We start from the raw sequence: 14,658 nt of genomic DNA, 5'->3' as shown, positions 1-14,658 counted from the left end.
TTGTTTTGTGAGAATATTTGGAATTCCTTACTATGATGGAAAAATGAATGTTACAGCATCCGGAATCCCATGCCAGAGATGGGATTCAAACACTCCTCATTCCGTGCCCATAAATATAGGCAGTCAACATGCGAATTATTGCAGATTTTATGGTTTTATAAATCCTGAGATAAAGTGCTACACAATGGATCCAAACACTGAGTGGGAGGTCTGCGATATTCCAGAGTGTGGTAAGTTCAGTTTAGTTTTGATTAGAATAATGCGACAAAGAAAATGTGGGAAACTCCATGGGGAAATTATGTTCAAGAACACATAAACTGACAAGGACGAAAAACTAGAAAGACCAATCATCTTTAAAAAAAAAAATTCCAATCACTTCAGTTTTATAAGGAGATCAAATTGCCAAAAAAAAAAAAAAAAAAAAAAAAAAAAAAAAAGGATAAAATTTGATACCATATTTTTTAAGATTAGAAGTTATATAATTAAAAAAAAACGCTCAATTAATTAATGTTTATATATAATACGCGATTGTGTGGATTTTTATTCAGTTGATTTTTATTTTTTCATATGATTGATTAAACAATGGCATTTATGTACAAAGAGTAATCAAGAGAACCGAGGTTCATCATTATTTCTTAGCATTTCATGTCACTATCTATTCGTGACAATTTTTAATTCATCTAACATATCAGAATGAATAATCTTTGAGAACAGAAGACTTTTCGCACAATTAAATCAGTATTTTACAGTAATAAAATTAGGTCAAATTTTCCCTAAAATGTTCCATGCTTCTGTTTCACGCAACGCTCTATACGCATACTTCTGTCACACATATGGACCATCCACGGAACACGTACAATTAAATACCGTATGACACGATAAGTTTTTACAATGATTGCTAACATTCTTATTTTCTACAGGAGCTAACTTGCCAACAATAACAGGAACATCAACTCCTTTTAACGAGTTACATGTAACCACACAAAAAGGTTTAACCGTCAGAGCAAGCACAGAATCTCAAGACACCAACGGTCAGGTCTCAAACGCTTCTGTCTGCGCCAATTATGTGTGGCTACAAAACCGACAACTTTACTGGTACAATTATTTTAATGGCAATTTAACGGAAGAAGACAAAGAAAATATAATAGAGAATGAAAAAGAAAGGATTCGGAACGAGTTGCTTGTAGATAAGAAAGTTCTGACATCTTATATTCGTAAAAGAAAATGTGCCGATGACGACAGATACAGTGCTCAGGCTGTAGGTACAATTGGGATTGTTTTTATGGTAACACTGGCCGTTCTCATTGTTTTAATTGATTTAATATCTTGTTTCCAATAATGAAGTGTTGGTATATTTGATGTATTAACATTCATTGCTAGAACAGCTTTCAATCCATATAAAAATTCATGTCCTAGTGGCTCACAATACGGAACCCTTAAAAATATCACATGGAAAATATTTTTTTTATCGATGTCAATTACTTACATAGTAAATATTGTAGAACAAACTGTAAATCCGTACTTGGAAGGCGCGTTGAAAATATCACGAACGTTGTTCCGCTGTTTCTAGAAAAGCATAGGACGCTTACCGTACCGGTGCTCCTGGTCCATGTTCCCAGTTTTTAGTGAGTTCAGTTCCTTATTTTTACGTAATAAAATAATAGTAGTTATTATGCAAATTTTAAACAGATAATCAGGTGTTATTCTCTCCTCTATTCATACATTGTCTGACCTAATGCAAAAACTGTAAACTTCTCCAACCCTTTTTCAAAGACGAAATTTATATTAAATTTGAAGATATGAAAAAAATGAAAATATCTAAAGATCATCCTAAAACATCTGCTCCAAGATTCGATCTCTTATTAAAGTTTGATTTGCTTTGTTACAAAAGGGATGCACCTGAATTTGTTACATATTTGCTTTTAAAATGTTGCAAGAATAAAAAAGGATCTTCAGTGATGTTTAATTACCCTAATCGGAGAAGGAATTTGGTTTATATAAGTATGATACACGAGTGTTTGTCATAAAGTAACTGATATTTATTATTCATGGAAATGTTATCATAGTTCTTAGCATCTTGTTCATTAATTTCAAGTAAAATAATCATTACAAGGTAGGTAAAATGAATTTTAGAATTAATTCAAGTGCCAATTGCAATATAATTTTAGTCTTTTAAAAGTCGGTGACTCCAGTTTGTTAATTAGAGAAAATATCGTACTTTAAAAATCTTTGGTGACTCCTATGCGGTATTGTGGTCAGTTTCGACATTTTATTGATCTATGAATAATAAATAACTGTATATAATGTTTCTTCAAACTTAAAATACATTTGTAGTACAAAAGCTATTATGGAGTATGAATTAGGAATGTACGTCATCCTGTGTTTTATTATTTTGATATTTCTGTTAAGAAAATACAAGCGTAACAGTCTACATAACATTTTTTTCAATATGTTCTTTTTACATTTCTGTGTTTTTTAAAGGAATTTATACATTCATAAAACGTTATACACGACGACCTTTAACTTATTCTGAAATGTGTAGCTTCATTCCTAATGTTAATCAACAATGTAGCTCATTTGACATACTCTATCAGATTTTATCGGTGTTTGTTTGATATTTTTGTATATATGGTGTATTAAGAAGTATATTTCCTCAGGTGTAATAAGGTAAACAAAAGGCGCAAATATGCAATTAAACAACATCAACAGATAAAATAATAATAATAATAATAATAATAATAATAAATAATATGATAATAATTTGGAAATAATATAACATCCTTATAACAGGATGGTTCTTATTTCTTATTAATATTTTGTATTAATTGTCTTAACTTGAAATGTTTTACTGAGGATAGATATCGTGGGGCATCAATTTGCATATTTTCGTTAATCGACTTCTGATTCCAAACAAAATGTCAATTTATCATAAATGTTAAAAAGAATCCAAGTACCAAGTACCAAGTTTTCACGAAAAGGAGAATTTTGTTTTTACAAATACAAAAAATACCAGTTTTATATATTGTAAATTTTGATATGCTGTACACGTGTCTCAAGGACTAACCTCTCATTAGCAGCATTAAAATTAAATATATATTAAGATCATAATCAAAATATTAGTTGTATACAAGAAATGCTCAAAACAAAAACTATCGAGAGAGGAAGCAAATCCATCACCGAGAGGTTCTACCATATGCAATGCAAGGAATGAAACCTTAGTGTTTTACGTACTTTTAAATTTGGAATACTGCAAGATTTAATAAATAGGGTAGATAAAATACAAACTACAAAATTAAGTGCCAGTCTCTGTAAGAATCAGGCAGTGAGTGAAATATGGTATATAAAAAAACAAACCATTTTGAAGGTGTTATTTGACTATTCGCACCATCAGAATCAAGGAAAAAAACACCGTTTTCCATATCACGCAAATTGAGTTATAATGTTATTGAAATGCACAAAAAAATGAACATTTCAAGGGCAGATAACTCTTTAAAATACCTCATTTTTCTAACATTCTATTGAAACATTTCTGAGCAAATCCAGTAATGCAGATATCAAACAATTGTCTTATCATATATAGAGAAAGCATCCTTGAGTGAAATTATATTCTCAAATCGGTGGGGCTTCGATATGCATGTTTCTGAGTTTTCCTATTTTGCCTGATTCTTACAAAAAAGTACACTTGATACATAAAATGGCAATGTCCGGTAAAAAATAGAAAAAGGTACATCTATTCCGGTGCCTCTAGAAATTATTCGAGTAAAATGAAAAAAAAAACAAAACTTACTTGTTTATCAAAAAAAATTTTGCAATGATGTTTTAATAGTTTTTTTTAAAAAATATTTCTTCAAAAAGGATGTAATTTACCGGTGAGATTATACTACTATATAATTACTTTTTGAGTAGCGATATTTCGGTAGTGTAAGGGTACATATTTTGCATTTGACTAAAATCCGTGCAAATGTAGGTGTTTTGATGCCATTTGAAAGTTGGGACATAGGACTTTACGCTGATATCTGCGCATGTTAAGTTTCTTCATCTGTAATGTCCTAGGAAGACGAAGACGGAAGAATTATTGAGTCACATAAAGTTTTGCTTTTCGGACAAGTGGGGTACAAATAAAGACATTTACGGAAAAACAAATATTCAAGAAAATATTTGGCGGAAATGGGAGGTATCATCATAAATCATCATAAAGTTGACGATTAGGGGTGGGGTAGGAGTCATGGGTGTCACCGCCGACTTTCCAGGCATATGGTCTAGAAGAAATGCTATATGTAAATGATAAGTAGCACGATTGTGGTAGTTGAGTAACTGTTTATTTAAAAGCTTTTCTTATGGTTGTCAAATGATAATATTTCAATTATGATAAACGATGGTGTTATCAAGTCTAACATTTATGTATTTCAAGGTTCTTAAATGATCGAAAGCCGTTTATATTGTTTTTTTTTTCAAACGTAATTGTAGAAAATGAAAGGGTCCACAAGCTATTCATAAGTAATTGAATTTGTAACGTTACAAGCTTTCTGACTGATTTGTTATCTTTGAGTAAACCAAATTATTTCGTATAACTTTCTTATGTACTGTGAGGTTATAAACGGCGATCGGTCTGCATTCTGCGATTCAAATTATTCCATTAAAAAGTTTTGATTACGAACTGATTCTCAATATTTGATTTGACCCCATCAGAAATTAATTTATAAGGAATGTTTCTAACTTTTGTACATTTGAACAGGCTATACAAAGTAACATGGTTTGGGACAGTTTAATCTTTTCGAAGACAGCTTTGCGGTTTATAAGTGTAAACTGCCCTAAACCATGTAATTGCACACAACCTGTTCAAATATTAAATCAATAAGTCGCTTACGGCAGTATCTTGTGATGTATTTTACAGTTTAATTTTCATGCGGGAATATGCAGAGAACAAATATAAAGTCTATTTTTGTTGAAACGATAAAATTAGTATTCTGGTAAGTATTCAGCATATGAATGCGATGAAGCATTTAAACTTTTGCTTAAACATTGCTGTAACGTGGCCCTATACGTTAGTTTATCCAACATATTGCTTCAATTGTATATAAAACAATATCCTTTAAGTAGATTGTTTAATGTAGGTGCATTGTTGACATTTACATTAACAGGGCCCTATGATTCTCTGCTAGATACATTGTTGAATCTTTTTTTTTTCGTACGAATCACCCCTTGCCTGTTTTTTTAGGCAGAATAATACTTAACCTTTTGTTTGAAGGTGATGACTGTTTTGTATATGACACATACGGTAACCCTATTTATACTGGCACTATAAGTGTAACGGTTTCCGGAATTCCATGTCAAAGATGGGATTCTACCACACCACATGATCCAAACTATCCAATGGGTTGTGAGCATGTTAATTATTGTAGAAGCCATATCAGTTGGCAGCGTCTCTGGTGCTACACAACTGATCCGAATGTGAGATGGGAAGAATGTAATGTTCCGGAATGCGGTACGTAAATATTCATGTTAATATACCGAAGGGCTATGTTTCTAAACAAATGTTCAATAATGGGGAGGATTCGATACGTAGTCTCTGAGTGGCATATAAACATGTAGCACATTCATACCAAGTCAGCAATACCAGTCTCATCTTTAAAATATTTTCTACAATGAAGTAGAAGTCTGTAAGAATCATGCAAATTATGTACTATGTGATATTCCCAAAATAGGTTACACATTTTATCTTTTTTATTAAGTTACTTTAAAGGTATATATGATGAAATGTATTATTATCCATCCCTATATGTCTGCTCTTAGGATATAATCCACATTGAAAATCCAACAGTTTATGTTGTATTTCAGTGTCGTTTACTGAGTTATCTCCCTTAATTTGGAATTCTACACCACATTCTTTACAATTTTTATCTTCTTTGAACAAGGGTTATATGAAAAACCACTTGTTAATTTCTGTTTACTACAACATTTTAAACAAAAGATAAAAAATAAAAATATGTAGGCTTTCCAACCATGAATATATTTGCCATGATTCTTATCTGGAATGGTACTTAATAACGTTCAAATTGTGTATGAAATCAAGCTTCAAGATGGTGTTTTTCAATTGTCAATTGAAGTTATAAGAAACATAACCTATTCGAGGATTGATTTTGAAAATAAAATATTTTGCCCTATCCGAGTACTTGCTTGTTGCTTGTGAGACTCAAATATTATTGTCTAAATAAAATGTGCTCACATAGATAAGTATTAATATGAACATATTTTGTGTGGTTTTAATATTCTTTCAAACCACTGCAGGCACATGTTCAAATTTTTATTTATTTCATTGATATTATGATTTTAATAATTAATAGCCATGACCTATGTATATAGTTGACCCGTTGATGATTCGACTCATACCTAGCATTAATTCTATTTTAAGCAAAACAGAAATGAAATTGTGTCCTATATAATACCCATTTTTAGTTAATAAAATTTTCAAGTCAGTATTGCTGTGTTTGTGAAAATAGCAGTTTTCATACTGTATGAAAAGTGGACTGTCTAAAATAATATTTGGCATTAAATAAAATTAGCATAAAATAAGCATGACATAAAATGTTGATAATGGCTCATTTTCAACAATAACAAACGACCACTATATGTCATTTAGCTTTACTTAAGGTTTAACTTAAAAATCGAAATATTATAGAAATACCCAGCTAGCACAAACATGTAATAAAATGTTGTAGAAACGTTTCCTTAAAAAGACTGAAAGCATTTTTTAGAAATGTATTTTAAACGGAAAAATGCATGGTTGCAGAAAAATTATAACAACATTTTCAATAACCATTCACTATAATGTTATGATTACGTTTCCATAAAAAGACTGAAAAATTTTTTAGAAAGTTTTTAAAACGTAAAAATGAATGGTTGTAGAAATGTTATAATAACGTTTTCAACAACCATTCACTATAATGTTATTATAACGTTTCTTAAAAAAAATGGAAACATTTTTTAGAAATGTTTTTAAAGGTTAAAATGTATGGTTGCAGAAATGTTATAATAACGTTTTTAACAACCATTCACTATAATGTTATTATAATGTTTTCCAATAACATTTTTTTCAAAACAATCTAAATTATGAATATTTTGAATACACATACAATAGGTTTAACATGAGATAAGAAATTTGTAGTGTTCTCTATATATTGCAGATGTAGCAATAAACTAAACGAAAATTCAAAGATAGGTTTTGTCAGTTCACTTATTCATCTTCAGGCATCTCAAGCAGTGTCCATTTCCGTTCTTTTGAAATTGAGTTTTTAAGTTGAAATGGTGGTTAGCATAGCTATGTACACCTTTAAAATGTATGTCATCTTTGAACAGAAAGTGGATTTTCATGGAACCAAACTCCACCCATGTGTTCTACAATTAAAACTTTACTGAAGTTCAGCAAAAACAGAAGCGGATCCAAGAGGGGCCCAGCCCCCCCTCATATTAAAAAAAATAATTTGATTTAATAGAAAATTAATGATACTACCAATAGTGAACCCCCTCAAAGGCCATATTTTCCAACCTTTTCGGAGTTTTTGGATCTGCTACTGATTTATGTAAAACAGTGATTTCATATTGCGGTCAAATGAATGAACAGATACACTAAAAGACTAACAAATGCAATGATCACTTGTTATGTCAGCAAGTGACTAGCTACTTCACATACCAAAGTTGATACCCCTGTTCATGTTAGTGTTTTGCAACAGGAACTGCTAAAACATCCAGTTAGGGACTTCGTTAAATACTTGTGTAATGGCCTTGTTTATGGCTTACAATGTCAACTTATTACTTTGCCTTTTGCAAATTACAGAGTAAGTCCCATTGGTGTGGCTAAAGGGAAATATTCAAGGAAACATAGACTTATAGTAGCCTTATCTTCTCCTCACGAGGACGACACACATCAGAGTGTAAATGACCTGATTGATAAGGAACAATGCTCTTTGTCTTATGTTCGTATAGATGATGCTATCAAAATAATACAAAAATTAGATAGGAATACATCAATGTGTAAAACGGATTTCTGATGCGTTTAAACTTATGCCGATTGTTCCTTCTCAGTGGCATATGTTTTGTCTTAAATGGAGAGATAGTTATTATTACTATACTAAACTTGCCTTTGACTGTCGCTCATCACCAAAAATTGTTGACATGCTTTCACAAGCAATTTGTTGGATAGCTGAGAACAACTATGATATTCAGTTTATTTCACATCTTCTTGATGATTTTATTACTTTCGAGCATCCTACAAATGTAGTCAAAGAAATATGGACCTTTTGTATACAATATTTGGTAGACTTAATGTTCCTATGGCGAAGCATAAGACACCTGCCCAGATACTGTTATGGAATATTCAGGCATTATCTTGGATTCTAGTTTAATGCAGGCTAGGCTACCACATGAGAAACTCCTACGTATTACTGCTTTTACAATGTGGAAAGTATTTCATCTGATGAATTGTGTCTATATACAGATGCTTCAGGAACTATAGGTTTTGGAGGATATTACAAAGAGTTGTGGTTTTCTGAAGCATGGCCATCCACGTTTCTAGATGTATTAGCGGAGGACAGTACCTTCTCAATAGCTTTCAAGGAACTGTGTCCCATAGTAGTGGCTGCCATCTTGTAGGGGCATTTGTGGCAAAAACAAAGAATAGTGTTTATGTGTGATAATGAGGCTACTGTAGCTATCCTATAGAAAGGCAGATAAAAATCACATCATATTATGCCCTTAATGCGACGACTCACTTTAGTTGCCGCTCAATATAACTTTACTTTCATGTCTAAACAGGTGCCAGGTAAATACAATTCAATAGCAGATGCTTTGTCTCGTTTGCAGATGTACAGATTCCGCCAACTTGCGCCAGAGGCTCAGAGCCTTTCGTGCTGTGGAACTCTACAATGTAGTGGATCAATTGTGGTATAAATCTATCTCAAGTAAAACTAGACAAGTGTATGAAGCTGGCTGTAAGGCTTAGGTGAATATTTTGCTATTAACGGGGATTGTAGCTTTTATAGTACCAGAGTATTCTAATGTTCAAGTTGATGAAGAAACCCTACTACTTTTCATAGCTTATTGTACTAGTAAACTACTGATAAGTTATAGCACTGTAAAGTCTTATTTATGTGACATTAGGTTTAAGTGTTTAGAATTAAATATTGGATATCCTAATGTTCTTGAACTCAGACGCCTTAAGACAATTATCAATCGTGTCAAACGGACTCAATCAATTACTTCTAAGCCTAGATATCCTATCACTTTTGATATTTTAGAAAAAGTTTGTCTATGGCTGCTTCAAGGAAGTAGCTATGAAAATTTATTGCTTGAAGCCATGTGTACAATAGCATTTTTTGGGGTTTTTAAGTTGTGGCGAGTTTACAGTAGATAGTGCTGAGAATTTTGATCCAGCATTTCATTTATGTGTTTCAGATTTGACAATTATGACTGATTGTGTACATCTTAAACTCAAAATTTCCAAAACAGATCCTTTTAGACAAGGTGTGTCAATTAAATTGTTCGAGACAGGCAAGGATATATGTCCTCATAAAATATGTTGTATGTATATGAAGAAAAGGCTACAAAATAATCCATCTCTGGACACTCCATTGTTTGTAAATATATATGGAAATGCTATTTCAAGATATTACTTTTTAAATATGTTTAAACATACCATGGACATTTTAGGCTATGATTCTACATGTTATATTGATAATTCTTTCCGCATTGGGGCCGCATCAACTGCGGGCAGGGTCTGTGTTGAGGACCATCTAATTAAGCTTTTGGGTCGATGGTCCTCAAATACTTCTTGTAGATATATCAAAACTTCAGACTCGGTGATCAAAAATATACAAAAAGCTTTAGCTACTTATAATCCTCATGACTGACTTTATTTACTGCATCATATATGTACAAATATGTAACAACATCTTTAATTTTTAAGTATGAATTAAGTATTCACTGGGTTAATTTTAAGTTAGTATTATTTAAGTTGTTATACCTGTAGTTAATTAGTTTTACCTTGATCACCCTTATACTTTATTTTGGGGCACTCAGATTGCATAATTACAACAATGTATACAATATAACTTTTGGCCGTTTTAATTAATTTGAGAGTAAGGGATTACCTAATTAATTAATTCCCAAATTTTTTCATGCTTCATTTAATTTTAGTGTAAAATTACATGCTTTAGGGTTCATACTACATGTATCTCAGGCATTATCTGGAGGTTATGCTCTTTCTACTTTGGTCTTGTACAACACACCTGCTTGTCTTCCGGCTCTTGTAGTTCCAGTTGCACCCAGTAGCATGTGGTCACGCTTCCGGCTCTTGTAGCTAACTACACCGAGTTGACATGTAAGCAATTAGTTAGAGCATTATTTCAAGCTGCATTACTAACAATATTTTCCGGCTCTTGTAACCTATGCTGCACCGATACATCTATTCATCGGATCTTGTAGCATGTTCAGCTGTTACACCGAGTTAAGCATTGTTAGTAAGACTTTCAATATTGTGTCTGCCCTAAAGCCAAACTTGAGTATAAGAATTAATGTTATTGAAATGGTATGATTATTATTTTTGTGTAACGATATTGTTAAACTTTGTATATATGTTTTGTTTTGAACTAGTAATAGAATTATTAACCTTTAAATTTAGGTGGGTTTTAATTATTTTGACACGAGGTAGTGAATACATGTATATGATAACAGATTTCCTACAACAGATCACCTTTTCACTCAAAAGGCATATACTGATAGTACAGATCAGACTATTCATATAAACAATATAACAATAAAAATACTATAAGGCGGTGATATTCTTAAAGTCATGGCCTAACTGAAGTAGGGGGAAACAATGCAGTCAATTCTCAGGGGGCCTGCAGCTAGTCATTTAGTTTATTACGAGTCGTCATATAGAGGGTCAAGGTAATTCCGTTGAGGAATCTGGATGTAGGACAGGGCTATAAAATTCACCGTTTTACACTATTATCTTATTATTTCTATGGAGATACCATCATCTATATATCGTTGATGTTGGTTAATTAAAATACAAGGAACAGTAAACTATGATGAATTAATTGTAAATCAAATATGCATGACAAATTAAGAAGACTAGTATTACATAAACATGTATAATGCATGTGTATAATACATGTATCCTTGTTCGGTCATTAAAAATAATTATGTAATTATATACAGCCTCTATTATCTTATAATGCAATATTATCAGAATTTTAATTTCATGGCCTATTTAGTTTTTATTCCATATTTGATATTCATGAGAAAATTGTTTTTTAAATATTTAATTTAAAATAGTTTAGAAACATTTTCTTTATTCGTTGTACTTCTTACATTTCTACAACTACTTATTGAACACTTCGGAAAACCTTATTAAAACCATACCTGGAAATGTTTTAATCTGTTTCAAAGGAATGTAATGAAAACATTATCAGAAAATATCTTCGTAACATATAAGAAACAGTTTTATAACATATCCAAATAATGTTTAAAAATAGATCCAAAAATATTACAGTGACATGTTATTTGAACATTTCAAAAATATTTCAATAAACAGTTCTGAAAACTTTTTTCAAACTAAAACGGTAAAATGTTTCAAAAACGTTATTAAAACATATTAAAAAAAATCAAAATGTTTTAAAAACGATTTTAAAATGTTCTGTTGAAAATGTTTAGCAAACTACCAATTAACTCTGAATACAATATTTCGAAAAAGGTTCGTGCTACCTGGGAACATAAAAAAAAACGTCTCTTATTTCCATAGTAAACAATAATAAAAGATAAATCTATAAAACTATACAAACAACTGAAATACAGATTAATAAAAAAAAGTTGTTAACATTTTTTATCGAAGAAAAACATATCGATTGTATTATTTATCTGTGGTACCAATTAACTATGACTTTTACCATTATTTTATAGACTTAATGTATGGAAGAAATCATTAAAATATTTGTAATGATCTCTTTGATTTACACAAAACAATCTAGGTTAATTAGGCACAAATCTATTTAAAATTGGTGAAATGTCATTTGAAGTACTAGGCACACCAATACCAACATCACCACCAATCGATTGCAGTACGGAAATATCTACTCAGACAGACGGATAACAAACAACAACAGTAAACTCGTCACCAAATCCAGACGTGATGCCCACTTCAGATGGTATTATGGGTAATATTTCGGTATGTATACCACTTGGAAATCGTCAAGTGTATTGGTATAACTTTTTCAATGGTAATTTAACAAAAGATGAAAAGGACACAATTATCCAGAAGGAAAAAGAGAAAATTCGTAAAGAGCTGCTTGTGGATACTAAAGTTCTCACATCGTATATAAGCAAGAAACGTGTGCCAACGACGATAGATACAGCGCCCAGGCAGTCGGCAGAGTTGGGGGTAGCCTTTCTGGTAACCTTAATGGTTTTAATAGTTTAAGTTGACATTTTATCGTGTTTTGAGTAATATGTTAATAAGTAAAGATAACAACATTTAAAGGTAAAATTAGAACTAAATAGAAATGAAATGTTTCATTTATATTAGTTTTGCATTTAGTTCTATTTTTACATTTTTTTTAAATATGGCTACTATTTACCTATTTATTAATTATATATGTAATGTTCGGCAAGACGCGCCAAAATATCAGTATTTTCACACAGCTTTGATGTTGATTTTTGAAGAGCTACAATACAATTTTCGATTGTATTGCTTCCTTTGACAACATGTGAATCGTCGGAATAGTCATTTCAATTATCACAAAATTAAATTGGTGAAAACTTTCCATCTGTCCGATCGAAACCCGTTTGTTTTGTGCAATTAACCATTTCATAAAATCCTTTCGTATCCCGTCAATTTGACGATACAATTCATGTGTTTGTTTTAATAGAATTGATAATAAAGTGTTTAAATTACAAAGTGTTTGTCAATACGACGTAGAAATACCCTTTTCCCGACAACCGTACCGTGATCAAAACATAGTTTTTTTTTAATTTCTTGGTTATAATTTGAAGAAAATCAACTGCCAGAAATATATATTACGCATTTTCATTTAAAAACCGAAACACAGTACCAATACATATCTAACCGTTACTTTCTTTATTTGAACTAAAGTTTACGTATAAAATGAGAAGTCGTTATTCCCCCAATATATTTTGTCAGGCTGACTGGCACTACAAATCTTAGCAGTAGACAGATAGAAGAAATAATTTGCTTATCATTTCTACTGTAAAAACGTGTTGTGTCAATCAATTTATCACACAATCAATGCATCAATTAATGATATAATACCTTTGATTCAAATATACCATAGTAAATCCGCTACTACGTTACAGTGCATCCAATTTTGATGTTCACTGAACAGATTTTTTTCCGTTAAATAAATTAAAAAGAACACGATGAAATGTATTACATGTTGAACTGAAAATTGGACAGTAGATCAGACTTTCTTCTCTTTTCTGTCACATATTTAATGAACTATTGATGGATAGAAAGTCTTAACTTTGTCAAATGTAATATTACCGAATTCAATTCATAAAGGAGTGGGAATCCCCTTAAGTATCATCATTGTATTTGTACAGTTATAGAAATTTATTTGGCTAATGGAATTGACCTTTGTGGTTTATAAGTGAAACAACAAAATTACTGACACTAATCCGATCCATAATCAAGTCAAGTCCAAAACAAACTGCAAAAAATATATATTACGCCACCGGATTAGCTACTATATCTATTTATATATCAAATATTTTCAACTGTAACGGAAAAGTCACTGTTTAAAGTGTTAAATATGTTTCTTTACATGTTTTAAATATGATCTTTAAACAATGTTTATTCTAAAATGTGTAAATAACATTGTTTTTCGAAAACCTTCAGTCTATATTCAATGCGTTCACAGATAAAGTTTTGTAAAAACGAAGTCGATAAAACGAACAATTTAGAGAGAGAATATAATTAAAACGACACCACGTTTTTCCGTAACAAAATATTTTCGCTGATAATACTATAAATATATGCACTTAAACTTAACAAAAAGGTAAAGTTTTCTATTTCTTTCTTTGTTTCCTTAAAAAGGATTGTAGTGCGGAAGTGTTTGACCACCTTTTTACCCGTATATGAAATAGTAAAATGAACTCGTAGTTAAAACGATGACATATGTTCAGATTGTTAACGTGAAGCTCTTAGTACAAAATAAAAGAAACAGAAAAAAGGAGAAATTACTGAAAAAAAAAAAGATGTAATTTGAGATGACATCACTTGAAATAATAACAGAATTTTACATCTCATAATGACTTTTCTAATGAATAAGGTTTGCGCTGCGACTGGATCACAAACTTTCCATTTTTTTGGTGATATGAAAATACAAACACACGTGTGTTTACTCTACTCGCACGCGTATTCAAAAATAAAAGAAAAGAAATATATCAACCCTCCCCCCAAACAAAAACCAAAAAAAAAAAACAAAAAAACAAAAAAACAAAAAAATAGAAAACCAACCAAACGAACAGTCGAAAAAAACATATGTTATGGAGAAAGGGCTTATTAAAGTATTATCATGTGTGTCATGAAAATAAACATAGTCAAATCAATATAAATATTGCATCCAAAAATTGGTCAGTAAAAAA

The 14,658-nt window shown here is 31.1% G+C and overlaps 1 protein-coding gene and 1 pseudogene across 1 annotated transcript; both read left to right on the top strand.

Moving 5' to 3' along the window:
- On the top strand, window positions 1-1,426 carry LOC148626637 (uncharacterized). The gene is made up of 2 exons (XM_088571245.1): window positions 1-230; window positions 921-1,426. The coding sequence occupies exons 1-2, from the start codon at window positions 44-46 to the stop codon at window positions 1,337-1,339; spliced, it is 606 nt and encodes a 201-aa protein (XP_088427371.1). The 5' UTR covers window positions 1-43; the 3' UTR covers window positions 1,340-1,426.
- Window positions 1,427-5,386: 3,960 nt separating this feature from the next.
- Window positions 5,387-9,905, top strand: LOC148626636 (uncharacterized; annotated as a pseudogene).
- Window positions 9,906-14,658: the final 4,753 nt, after the last annotated feature.

Source organism: Perna viridis, chromosome 2, assembly GCF_037379345.1.
Source record: "Perna viridis isolate PV_CMFRI_1.1 ecotype Kerala chromosome 2, ASM3737934v1, whole genome shotgun sequence".
Lineage (NCBI taxonomy): Eukaryota > Metazoa > Mollusca > Bivalvia > Mytilida > Mytilidae > Perna > Perna viridis.
Note: the sequence above shows the minus strand (reverse complement) of the source record. Positions and strands in the feature narration are given on the sequence as shown.